The sequence below is a fragment of the Bidens hawaiensis genome, unplaced genomic scaffold (genome assembly GCF_021521415.1).
Source record: "Bidens hawaiensis isolate Kalapana, Puna unplaced genomic scaffold, B.hawaiensis_p1.1 tig00041170_1, whole genome shotgun sequence".
Classification (NCBI taxonomy): Eukaryota; Viridiplantae; Streptophyta; class Magnoliopsida; order Asterales; family Asteraceae; genus Bidens; species Bidens hawaiensis.
The window spans coordinates 67,717-80,742 of NW_027497284.1; the positions used below are offsets into that span (position 1 = coordinate 67,717).

Below are 13,026 nucleotides of genomic sequence, written 5' to 3' on the forward strand. Positions count from 1 at the left end.
CCAATATAAAGATGTCTTAGCTTACAGATTTATGAGGCACCTCATGGTGTGAGATTCAACCATTAACCGAATGTTATTACTGAAACTTATCATTTTATTTTTAATTTAGTATTTTTAAGTTCGTTACCTTATATAACAAGTTATTTTTGAAACTTATCATTTTATTTATTAATATCACATCATTTGAGCAGCATTAAGTAGCATATTCTTTACATGGTCATCAGTCCCAGCTAAAAGCAATTGGACTAGTGACGACGTATTTTCCACCAGACCATGCTAGACGACCAAAGCTGGTAGTTCCTGGAGGCATGGAGCCAGCAATGAATGTCACGGTATACACCTTCTTTTCATTTTTCTTGGTGAAAGTTAGCACTTCTGGCTCAACTTTGATCTTCACAGCATGCGATTTGGACGACGTTGAAACCCTATACGTTGTCAGAGTGCCTACATTGGTCACGGTTCTCGTGTACTTAACCGCGGTTTGTCCTGAATTTGCCGGAAAAGAAACCCCAAAAGATGGGTAGTTGAGATCTTCTGCCCTGTATTTCTTTCCTTTCACACATTCAAAATTTTTATCATATATATTTCTAATATCAGTAGAACTATAATTCAAAGCACAAAGGAAGCTTAGGTAGTCGTTAGTAGAGGTGTCATACACAAGACCCGGATCAAGCATGGAAACAGCGTCAACGTGTCCTGAACCTAGATCAAAGGGAGTTGCTGGCTCTCCAGTTACAACATCCAGTAGCTCTTTACCATTTTTGTATGTGTTATATGTAGTGGTCATAAGTGCAGATTGCATAGCTGCCGGACTCCACTCCGGGTGCGCTATTTTGAGTAGCACTGCTAAACCACTTACATGTGGACAGGCCATCGATGTTCCCGAGTTGAAATTAAACTCGATGCGTGAGCCTGTGGGACTCCGTCTACCGGTCCAACCAGCAAGAATATCCACTCCTGGTGCTATGACATCCGGTTTGAGTAAATAAGGTGTGTCCGGATTTGGTCCCCTGGAACTGAAATTTGCGACAATGGGGGCTGGTTGGACGCCTAATTTGATACCCAGAAATGTAAAATTAGCTTTTGAATTATGATATGTGGCCATATAACTCTTGACCGCATCGTAAGCTCTATTATCTATGACCACCGTTGGTATGACCTCGAACCGGATACCAAGCTCTTTGTAGCGGCAAATCGTATTAGCTAGAATCACTCCTACACCCCCGGCTGCCCTTACTGTCGTACCCTCTAGACCGTGTGGACGCAACCCCATTTCACATATTACAATTTTTCCAGTAGCACTTCCTGGTGGAAAGGAACCCGGAAAACATAGACTACCATTTGTTTTGTTACTGATACTACTAGCAAAGACCAGTGGCACCATGGAACCAGCTGATAGTGGTTCCTCACTAGTATATAATGATGCTCCGGATATTTTCTTTCCATTGCCAAGGGTAACATAGGCAGGAAAATCGCGGTCCAGAGTTGATGCTCCAACTGTAATTACCCATGGGGCGACATTCTTTAAGGTACCAGGAGTGAACCCGTCATTACCTGCAGATGTTGATACGAATATGCCATGGGATACCGCCTTAAATGATCCAATAGAAACGAAATCAGAAAAAAAGTCCAAAACCGAGCTTCCAAGGGACACTGATAATATATCAACACCATCGGTAATTGCTGTTTCAAATGCCGCTATTATGTCACTGCCAGTACATCGTGGTCCTCTGAGCCAGCATACTTTGTAAACAGCCAACCTAGCATGAGGAGCCACCCCACGTGCGGTTCTGTTTGCATAACCAAAGAGATTGGCCCCGGTGACTGCTGAACCAACTGCTGTTGTCGCACAATGTGTTCCATGTCCTTCATCGTCCACCGGAGACCTAGATTCCAAATTCTTATCAAATGTTCCATTGAGCGCGGCTTCATATGCATTCGAGAAATACCTCGCACCGATTAATTTCATATTACAACTAGATTTGTTGAAGCCTGGACCGGATTCACACTTACCCTTCCACCTGCTAGGAACCGGTCCAAACCCGGTATCATCTAGACTCTTACTGGCGGGCCATATACCGGTGTCCACCACTCCAACAATGACATCACTTCTGCAGTTGGACTCCGGAAGCGATATCACATCAACGTCGATTCTATCTAGTCCAAGAAACTAGGTGATCGTGTTGTATGAAGCTGATATACCGGCTCTTCTCGAACAGACACAATCCCGTGTTGCTGTTTAAGCAACTCGGCTTCATCAACGGTGAGCCTTGTGGAGAAACCGTGCATAACCTTGTCGTAGGCATACAACATATCTGTGGGCTTGGACACCGATGATCTCAGTGTCTCTTCATACCAGTGCAGGTGGTTGGAAAAAGGCGATGGCATCACGGACTTGTCCATGTGAACGATATATGTCTTCAGATGGTGTTTTGGGTCTGCAGCCGCCTGACGGTAGCAAATTAGTGCCATAATTGCCATCAGGACAATCAGGACAATAATCCTAATTGGCTTCATCGTTTCTTCTTAATTAGATTTTTATATTTCAGTGAGATTGCTGTTGCTATTTATAAGAGAAAAAGATTTATTCTTTGTGTGGTTATTAAGAACAAATATAATAAAGACTGAAGTGTAAGTTTTAAAATTCTAAGCAGAGGAATGAGCCAAGCTTAACGGGTCAGGAGTATCTAGAATTATTGAATAAAGTCATTGGTCAAGGCTAGCTATTGCCAACGGAGCTGTTTATTTTTGAAAAGTAGGTATAATTAGTTTGCTTTTAGTTTCGCTAAGCGTTTATATTTCAAATAATTGCTAGATGCATTGAAAAATTAATACGAATCTTCTGTCTAAGTTCTTGAATTTTATGCATTATATACAATCCAATACCCTAACACATAATGGGTGGTTAAAAAATAAAATATAAGTCAGAGCAGCCACAAATGGCATCCGAACCCGAGGTCCGGCTGAGGTGGCTTGGAGGAGGACGAGGGGTGGGATGGACTCCACCACTGTGGAGGAAAGTCTGTGAACGGAGGTATGTGGCTGCGGACTATTGAGCGGGCAAGGAGTGTGGACTGATGGGTCAATCCCTCTCACATATACATTTTATATGTACAGTTTTAATATTTTTTTAATAGGGTTTGTGGAGGTCTATTGTTGTGGAAGGACATTAGGTTTTTTTTTGAAAAAAGTTGGGAATCTAAAGTAGCGGACGGTTTGTAAAAGGTTTGCTGTTGTGGGTGCTCTCGTTGAGTTCGGACCTGGAAGAAAACCATCATTATTGGGCCTCTCGCATGGGACATAAGTAGATTAGAACCATTCATGTGTACTTCCACAATCATTATCATATTACTAAGAGTGAAGTTTTAGTTTTGAAATCTATTCGATATCTTCATTAAAAATCTGAAATGGCAGGTTTAGGATGTAACCTAATAACCCTATCATGTACATTAATCAAGTCAGAAAATGATGGATAACTAATGACTTGAATGTAATGTTGCGAATAATCTAGACTAGAGGAATGGGTCAAGCATAACAACAGGGTTGTCTCTTAGATTTCTGGTGCCCAAGATGATACCTAAAAACTGGCGCCCTTATGGGCCAAGAAAACACACTATTAGGTTATATTTCCAAATCAATTAATAGGCTTAGATCAAATAACATATTATTTTATCATTTTGTGTTTAATAATCTTATTCAGAATTTTTGAGCCATTATTGGTTTTTATAAGTCATTTTCAGCCCAGTTCACCTATTAATGTTAATAAACAATCGTGCTCTAGGTGCCGGGCGAGCTCTGTGTGAGGTCTGGGCTAGCCCCGCCTAACAAGTTGCAAGTATCTAATTAAGGAATATATATGTTTACTAGCTTTTGAACCCGTGTATTACACGGGTTTTGTCAAATGATAAAGATAAATAAGGTCTGTTATTTCAGTTTTGATTCTCAAAATACTTGTGAATTATTAATGTATACTTAATGGAAAAAACAAACAGGGTTAACGAAAGGTACTAAAATAACATGATTTTGGAAACACCAGGTGTTAATTCGTAAGAAATTTAAAAAAAGAGACTAAAGTTGTGTAGTTGGTCAAACCTTAAGTATGGAAATGACACTTAACAATAATGAATATGATTCACACTATGTTATAACCCATTTGACAAAATGGTTTTGACCCATGGCCCATGATTAGCTAGAATGAATGAGATGAGAGATTAGGAATTAGATGAAATGTAGGCTTAACACCTAAGCTTTAACATTTTCTTTTATTAGTATTGTAAGATAAGATAAGATTTATGTAAATTAGTTGGTTTACTTTCACTTCCTTTGCTCTATTTAAACGGTTTGTATTCCAAATAAATGCTGAAATGTTGGTGAAAAGGTTTAGTCTAAGCCCCACACCTCCTGTTGGGTTTGAAGTAGACGAGCCTCAGATGGGCAAGGATATTGATCTCGTAGGCGTTTCATAACATTCTAGGTGGTTGGATAACACCAATGATCAAGGGCTTTGTCCATGAGAACAATATGTCTTGTGGTGGCTGTCAACACATTATTGTAGCAAGAAATGAGGTAAACATTCATTGGCTTCATGTTTTTAAATTTTTTTTGGGTGTTTTTGACACTGGTGGTGACCATAAGATATTAAGACTGGATGAGGACTGTAACTGTGAAATGATAATGTTATTCATTGATTTAAAGTGAGTGGACCAAGTGACAGGACCCCTAGTTAATGCTGAAATCAAAGTTTAAGGATGAAATTGATTATATAAATATAGATGAAATTAATTTAGGGGGATGACACCTTCATCGGCAGTGAGAAGAGGGGATCAGCCATTTTGAGGATCCCAAGTAAAAAATCCGAGTTCTTTCCCTTAATAAAACCAAAGTTGTCCATATATATAATATATTTGACATAATGGAACTTATATAACATCTAATCTATAATAATATATATAAACGAAGACCCTAAAATCCTACGTGTCGTAATGTGGTCGCTCCCCCTTTTATGGAACCACCGGATTTCTTAATTTTTAAATGGAGGCCTCTCATTGATTTAACCCAAATTCATGGGTATGGGTCTTACCAAAACCAGATAGCTCTTAAACGGGTTATAACATCTCATTAAATTAAAAATTAATCTTACCAATTATTTGATATGAAAATCCTATAAACTAGGGATATAATAAAATTTAATATCCAACTTAAAAAGAAAAAGATATTATTTATAATTAATAAACAATTTTATAGTAAAAAACATAAGCGGGCGATGGGTCACCAAATCCAGATACCTTTTAAACGGATTATAACATATTATTTATTTATGAAACCCTTTTATCATCAAACCCTTAGTATATTATTAACTTTCTTACAATAAAGAAAATTAAAATCCAAAAAATAAATATTAAAAAATGAAAAATGTAAAACAACCATTCTTTCAAGCCATTAGATTGCTTTATTTGTAAATGAAGGTTTTTCACGCATTTGACACGAATTCACGAGTAAAGGTCTCACCAAACCTAGATAGCTCTTAAACGGTTTATAACATCTGATTATATTAAAAAATAATCTCATCAAATATTTGATGTGAATATCCTATAAAATTAGAATATACTAAAAATTAATATCCTATTTATTTTAAAAAAAAAAAGATATTATTTATAATTAAGAAACAATTTTATAATAAAGAAAATAAACGGGTAATGGGTATCACCAAACTCAGATAGCTTTTAAACAGTATTATAACATATCATTTATTTGTGAAACCATTTCATCATTAAACCTCAAGTATATTAATTATTAACTTTCTTACAATAAATAAAATTAAAATCCAAATATACATATATAAATATTAAAAACGAATAATGTAAACGAAGACCCTAAAATCCTACGTGTCGCTCCCCCCTTTTATGGAAGCCACCAGATTGCTTAATTTTTAAAGGAAAATTGGTTTTTATTGGTCCCAACTTTTTCATTTTTGTCGGCGCTGGTCACAACTTTCATTTTGGCTGGCAACAGTCCCAATTTTAACATTCGTTTCTTCCACCAGTCCGCGACTAACGGAGTACTAACTCCGTTATGTTTTTGCTGACATGTCCGTCTGAGTTGTCAAAAAAATGTTACGTGGCAGCCACCTCCCCACACCACCGTCCCACCGCCACTCCCGCCACCCCCACCACCACCGCCCAACGCCGCATCGGCAATTCCGTCGACTTCTCCGACGAGTCCACCTTCGCTGTCAAATGGGCCGTCAAGTCCTAATTGGTATTCCCGGTTCTCTCTTAAGTCCTAATCGAATAATCGATTCCATTACACTACAAACCGGTCTAGTCCCAACTCACAAATCACAATTCACCGTCAATTGTTATCTTCTTGTAGCTGTAGATGATGAAAATGGCGACTCTCGCCGGAATTGGCATCAACGCCGGCTAAGGCACTCGATTAACTCTCCCATCGTCAAGGCTACTCCGTTCGTCAGTACAAACCCACAAAACTAGCAACACTTTTTTTGTTAGTATCTCCATTGTTCGAAACTGACGTTCTCAATACCCGCATCAATTTCAGACGACAACAACATTGTGTACAACCGACAAGTCCTTGTTCGATTCACTCCGTCTCCCACCGGTTACCTCCACTTAGGCGGCGCCATAACTTCTCTGTCCAACTACCTTTACAGAATTAGGGCTTACAGAGTGTGATTAGGGCTTGAGAGTGTAATGGATTCAATTATTCGTTTAGGGCTTGAGAGAGAATTAGGGATACAAAAGTGTGAATGAACATTTAGAGAGATTATGGTTTAGTATAAAGAACATAAACAGAGTTATAGCCACGTAGGCTGCCATGTCATAGCCTTTTGACAACTTAGATGGACACGTCAGCAAAAACATAACGGAGTTAGTACTCCGTTAGTCGTGGACTGGTGGAAGAAACGAATATTAAAGTTGGGACCGTTGCCAACCGAAATGAAAGTTGAGACCAGCGCCGACAAAAATGAAAAAGTTGGGACCAATAAAAACCAATTTTCCATTTTTAAATGGAGGCCTTTCATTGATTTAACCCAAATTCATGGGTATGGGTCTTACCAAAACCAAATAGCTCTTAAACGGGTTATAACATCTCATTAAATTAAAAATTAACCTTAACAGTTATTTGATATGAAAATCCTATAAAATAGGGATATACTAAAATTTAATATTCAATTTAAAAAGAAAAAGATATTATTTATAATTAATAAACAATTTTATAATAAAAAACATAAGCGGGTCATGGTTCACAAACTCCAAATGGCTTTTAAATGGGTTATAGCATATCATTTATTTATGAAACCCTTTTATCATCAAACCCTTAATATATTATTAACTTTCTTACAATAAAGAAAATTAAAATCCAAAAAATAAATATTAAAAAACAAAAAATGTAAAACAACTGTTCTCTCAAGCTATCAGATTGCTTTATTTGTAAATGAAGATTTCTCACGCATTTGACCCGAATTCACTGATAAAGGTCTCACCGAACCCAGATAGCTCTTAAACGGGTTATAACATCTCATTATATTAAAAATTAATCTCATCAAATATTTGATACGAAAATCCTATAATATAGGGATATACTAAAAATTAATATTCTATTTTATTTAAAAAAAAAGATATTATTTATAATTAAGAAACAATTTTATAATAAAGAAAATAAACCGGTAATGGGTATCACCAAACCCAGATAGCTTTTAAACCGGATTATAACATATCATTTATTTGTGAAACCATTTTATCATTAAATTTCAAGTATATTAATTATTAACTTTCTTACAATAAATAAAATTAAAATCCAAATATACATATATAAATATAAAAAACGAATAATGTAAAACAACCCCCGTAATACGAGGAATAAAATCTAGTCAATTTATAAAGCAGAAGGTGCTTTTGTCATGGAACTCAGACCAGAGTTTTAAAGAAATTTTGACCTAATGAGGTGTAGGATAACACCTCGATCAACAATTCAATAAACAAAGGACCGTGTCTAAATAAGTAAAATCAAAGAAATCCCTATACAACGACCACAAGGTAAAAAGGGGACCACATTATCACACCAGAATAAACAAATCCCTTTATTATGTGTTCTCTCTCTCTCTCAAAGATCTCTAGTTCATTAATCGTTTTAACATTAACAAGAGTCAAAGAACGACTTACGTGAATTGAATTTGTTCTAAGTAACCATGGCCACATTATATATATGCCAACAGAACGAAACAACTTGCGAACAAAAAATGTGAAACAAGGCTACACATTTAGAGAAAAATATGAAACAACCAATACAAATACAAACATGATAATTATATCAAAACTAATGGGTGAACCCGTTCTATAAGTTGTAATTTTCAAACATAATAAGGTCACTACAAACACCAATCTGATAGTGCTACCAATCAACCATCACGTATGTTATTCATACCTGCAATATAGTCTGGGCAGAGCTGGACACCGTGGGCTCTCCAATTTAGGGAGTGTGGTGGTCTAAACACAATCAAGTCGTTGTTCCAAAAAAATAAAATATCCAACAATTAAGTGCCTACCTTTTTTTGAAGTTTTGTTATTGGTCCAAGCTAAATTCAGAATTACCCATTTGATCCAATTCTACACAAGTTAGTATCCATAAACATTACCATAGCCTTTTCGTTTGGCCCAATTTTCTTTGTTATCATCAAGATTAGCTCAATACTAAACAGCCTTCCATTCTCTTAACATTCGGTCCAACCACTTTAAATTACAGTATTTATTTACTCTTATAAGAAAAACCGGTAGTTTGTCTTGAAGGGTTAGAAAATGTTTATACGGGACAATGAAATCCTTAAAAACATTATAACACAAGAAATAAAGTAAATACTCAAGCAAAATGTACATGCGTCTGGATCCATATACAATTGGCAAATAGCGGACATGTCATTGTGCCATGCGCCAGTCTCAAGTCATATGTCATGGGCGTCGCTCCCTGAGAATGGTTCAGACATATAATGGTTTTCTTCTCTTGCCTTCCTGTTTAGTATTCTTCCCATCTATATAATGGTAATTTATATGCATATATAAGATGGTTTTTAGAGCAGATGGTCTCCCTAGAAGGTTTGCATACATCCCATTATTTGCCAGGCTCTACTAATAGCAATTGCAATTGATGGAATTTTCACCGGATAATGATTAATCTTTATTTCACAAAGTTCTTTGTTTAACAATACGTACTGTTATTTACCTTTAGCTATAATATATATTAGTTCAATTGCTGTTAAAAAAAACAAACATATTAGTTCAATTAACAAATCAAATATTCAAAATCATGACACTGTTATTTATTATGTAATATTTATTTTATAGTATGTTACCCATATTGAAAGTTCTCTCAAAATTTTGTTAAACTCTCACATTCTATATCTTTCTTTTTTTTAATCTCTAGCTGTCTATATATTTTCTTTTTTCTTTTTCATTCTTCAATACTTGAGTTACAAACTCAAATGCTTATTATACCATTATAAGCTATAATGATGAGGAAAGATAAGTCTTATGATTATGGTCCGTTTGATTGATGAAATTTAATAAAATTTATGTTGGAATTGGAAAACATTTCATTCATGATTCTGTTTAATTGTCATTAAAGGAAATGCATATGAAAAATTTTCCATTAATCAATGGAATTCAACTTTCCTTCACTAGGGTAAAGGATTTTCCATTAATCAATTACTAGAGTCACCCGCACGTCCCCAACTAGGAATCCAGCAGCGCTGATGAAATATAGGTCAAGTTGTAGGTGAGCACAATCATTGTATCGAGCAGTGAACCGAGACCTAAAACAATGATCCGATGGAGCATCCATGATGAAAAATACATGGCGAAGGATACGATTGAGCTTCTGAACAATTCTGGAAATAAACGATGATGACATGTGCGTACAAGAAAACCCAGGAGGAGATGTGAGGGATTTGTGGGATAATCTAGCAAATTTAACTTATTATATTCCAGTTTCATTAACAACTTTTCAAACCAAACACAATACAATTTCATGTTGGAATTAATTCCAATTCCAAATGCAATTCCATCTCTTATCAAAAGAAATTCGGCGAACCAAATGAGACCTAAGAATCACTATTGTAAAAGCTCTAAAATTTAAAGATAGAGATATATAGAGATGGAAGATGAAAAGCGAAACAATCACTTAAATTTAGAGACAAGGACAAAGAAAGAGACACAATGATAACATCTTTACCAATATCATATCACTAGTTTCAAACGAATATTGAAAAAGAAAACAATGCATTATTTATTACTTAGCTTATGGGTCGGAGTCTCTTTTACTCAATAGTTTGATAGTCAATCCCAGCTAAAAGCAATTGGACTAGTAACAACATATTTTCCACCAGACCATGTTAGATGACCAAAGCTAGTGGTTCCAAGAGGCATGGAGCCAGCAATGAATGTCACACTATACATCTTCTTTTCATTTTTCTTGATGAAGGTAAGCTCTTCTGGCTCAACTTTGATCTTCACAGAATCCGTCTTTAACGATGATGAAACCTTGTACGTCATCGGAGTGCCTACATTAGTCAGAGTCCTTGTGTACTTAACTACGGTCTGTCCAGACACTGCGGGCAATGGAACCGCAAAAGACGGGTAGTTAAGATCTTCCTCTCTATATTTCTTTCCTTTCACACATTTAAAACTTCCATCAAACACCTTGATAGAGTTAGAACTGTAATTCAAAGCACAAAGGAAGCTTAGGTAGTCGTCGCTAGAGGCATTATAAACAAGACCGGGATCAAGGGCAGAGACTGGGTCAACATGTCCTGCACCTAGATCAAAGGGGGTTGCTGGCTTCCCGGTTGCAACGTCCAACAGCTCTTTGCCATTTTTGTATGTGTTATATGCAGTGGTCATAAGTGCAGATTGCATAGCCGCTGGACTCCAGTCCGGGTGCGCTATTTTGAGTAGAACTGCTAACCCACTTACGTGTGGACACGCCATCGATGTCCCTGAAATGATATTAAATTCGGTGCGGCGAGAATCAATTGTGAGGCCCGTAGGACTCACTTTACCAGTCCAACCCGCAAGAATACTCACACCTGGTGCTATGACATCCGGCTTAAGTAAATGTGGTGTTAATGGATTTGGACCCCTGGAACTGAATTTTGCTACTATAGGAGATGGGTGAACGCCTAATTTGGTTCCTTGAAATGTAAATTTAGCCTTTGAATTATGATTTGAAGCTATGTACTTCTTGATAGCATCATGGGCGATGTTATTTACAACCACGGTTGGTAAAACTTGGAGGTCGAGTTCCAGCTCTTTCAACAGGTAAGCAGTGTTCGCGAGTATCATTCCTGCACCACCGGCTGCCTTTACCACCATACCCTTTTGCACATCTGAAAACAATCCCATCTCACACATCACAATTTTTCCTGTAACACTTCCAGGTGCGAATGAGCCTGGATAACATACACTACTATTTGTTTTGTTACTCACACTACCAGCAAACACTAGTGGCACCATGGAACGTGATAATGGTTCCTCACTAGTGTAAAATGATACTCCAGATAACTTCTTCCCATTTCCAAGAGTAATATACGCAGGAAAATCACGGTCCAGACTTGCTGCTCCAACCGTCACCACCCATGGGGCGACGTTTTCTACCGTTAACGCACCAGGCCCATCATTCCCAGCAGAGAATGAAACAAATATTCCATGGGATACCGCCTTAAATGCACCATAAGCATAGGTATCCTCAAAATAATCCATTACAGGTTTGCCAATTGAGAGTGATAATATATCGACACCATCAATAATTGCCTTCTCTAATGCAGCGAGGACGTCACCGCCAAAGCATCCTCCGAGCCAGCATGCTTTATAAACGGCCAATCTCGCATGTGGAGCCATCCCACGTGCGGTTCCTTTTGCATAACCAAAGAGACTAGCGCCAGCGACTGCTGAACCAGCTGCTGTCGTCGCAGTATGTGTTCCATGTCCTTCATCGTCTAAGGGAGATCTCGATTCCACACTCTCGTCAATTGTCCCGTTGTTCCACACTTCATATGATTTCAAGAAATATCTTGCACCGATTAACTTTCGATTACAAAATGATTTTTTGAAGCCTTTACCGGCCTTACACTTGCCTTATTAAACACAATGTAATTAAAGAGATGTTAGAGGTAGTGCTATGTAAATATAGAATTAAATATATATAATATTCTTTCTTTGTAAATTATCAATAACTTACCTTTCCACTTGATGGGTATAGGACCAAACCCGGTATCATCTAGACTCTTTCCGGGCCACACACCGGTGTCCACCACTCCAACGATGACATTGCTTCCGGAGTTGAACTCCGGAAGCATCACATCACTTCTTTCTAATCCAAGAAACTCGGGCGACCGTGTTGTGTGAAGCTGGTATATAGGCTCTTCATGAACAGACAAAATCCCATGTTGCTGTTTAAGTAGGTTTGCTTCATCAACGGTGAGCCGGGCAGAGAAGCCATGCATAACCTTGTTGTAGGTATACAGCATATTGGAGGACTTGGACACCGATCTCATTGTGGTTTCATACCACTGCAAGTGGTTAGAAAATGGGGACGGCATCACAGACTTGTCCATGTGAACGATATACGTCTTTTGATCAAGGTGTTTCCAGTCGGAAGCAACGTAGCGGTAGCAAAATACCGCCAATAGTACTGCAATCAGGACAGCATTTCTAAGATTCATAGTTATAAAGATTTTTGGGTTTGATCTGAAGTGTGATGAAACATGAATGTGCTATTGTTATTTATAATCATTTGCCACTGGAAAAGAATAATCTTATCTAGTATGTGTGTGGTATCACCATTAAAGTTTTTTTTTCCTCCTTTCCAAACAAGATGCCATCATCAATAAAAACAAACAGTACGTATTTGATATTATTTTTTGGCCAAAAGAGGGGATCTATCCTTATGAAAGGATGTCTTAAGGATATTTAGTGTGTAATGTGCCTCTATATCCATATAAATAAGGTATTCTAC

At 37.2% G+C, this 13,026-nt stretch overlaps 1 protein-coding gene and 1 pseudogene across 1 annotated transcript; both read right to left on the reverse strand.

The window, feature by feature from the left end:
- Positions 1 to 220: 220 nt before the first annotated feature.
- Positions 221 to 2,517, reverse strand: LOC143592727 (subtilisin-like protease SBT1.7 pseudogene; annotated as a pseudogene).
- Positions 2,518 to 10,250: 7,733 nt separating this feature from the next.
- Positions 10,251 to 12,746, reverse strand: LOC143592733 (subtilisin-like protease SBT1.7). Its single transcript, XM_077072579.1, has 2 exons — positions 12,250 to 12,746; positions 10,251 to 12,145 (listed from the first exon to the last, which is right to left on the reverse strand). The coding sequence occupies exons 1-2, from the start codon at positions 12,731 to 12,733 to the stop codon at positions 10,350 to 10,352; spliced, it is 2,280 nt and encodes a 759-aa protein (XP_076928694.1). The 5' UTR covers positions 12,734 to 12,746; the 3' UTR covers positions 10,251 to 10,349.
- Between the last annotated feature and the right edge of the window lie 280 nt (positions 12,747 to 13,026).

Coding starts and splice junctions, on each gene's coding strand:
- LOC143592733 (XM_077072579.1), bottom strand. CDS start 12,733: ATGAATCTTAGAAATGCTGTCCTGATTGCAGTACTATTGGCGGTATTT. Junction 12,146..12,249: donor TATACCCATCAAGTGGAAAG/GTAAGTTATTGA, acceptor GTGTTTAATAAG/GCAAGTGTAAGGCCGGTAAA.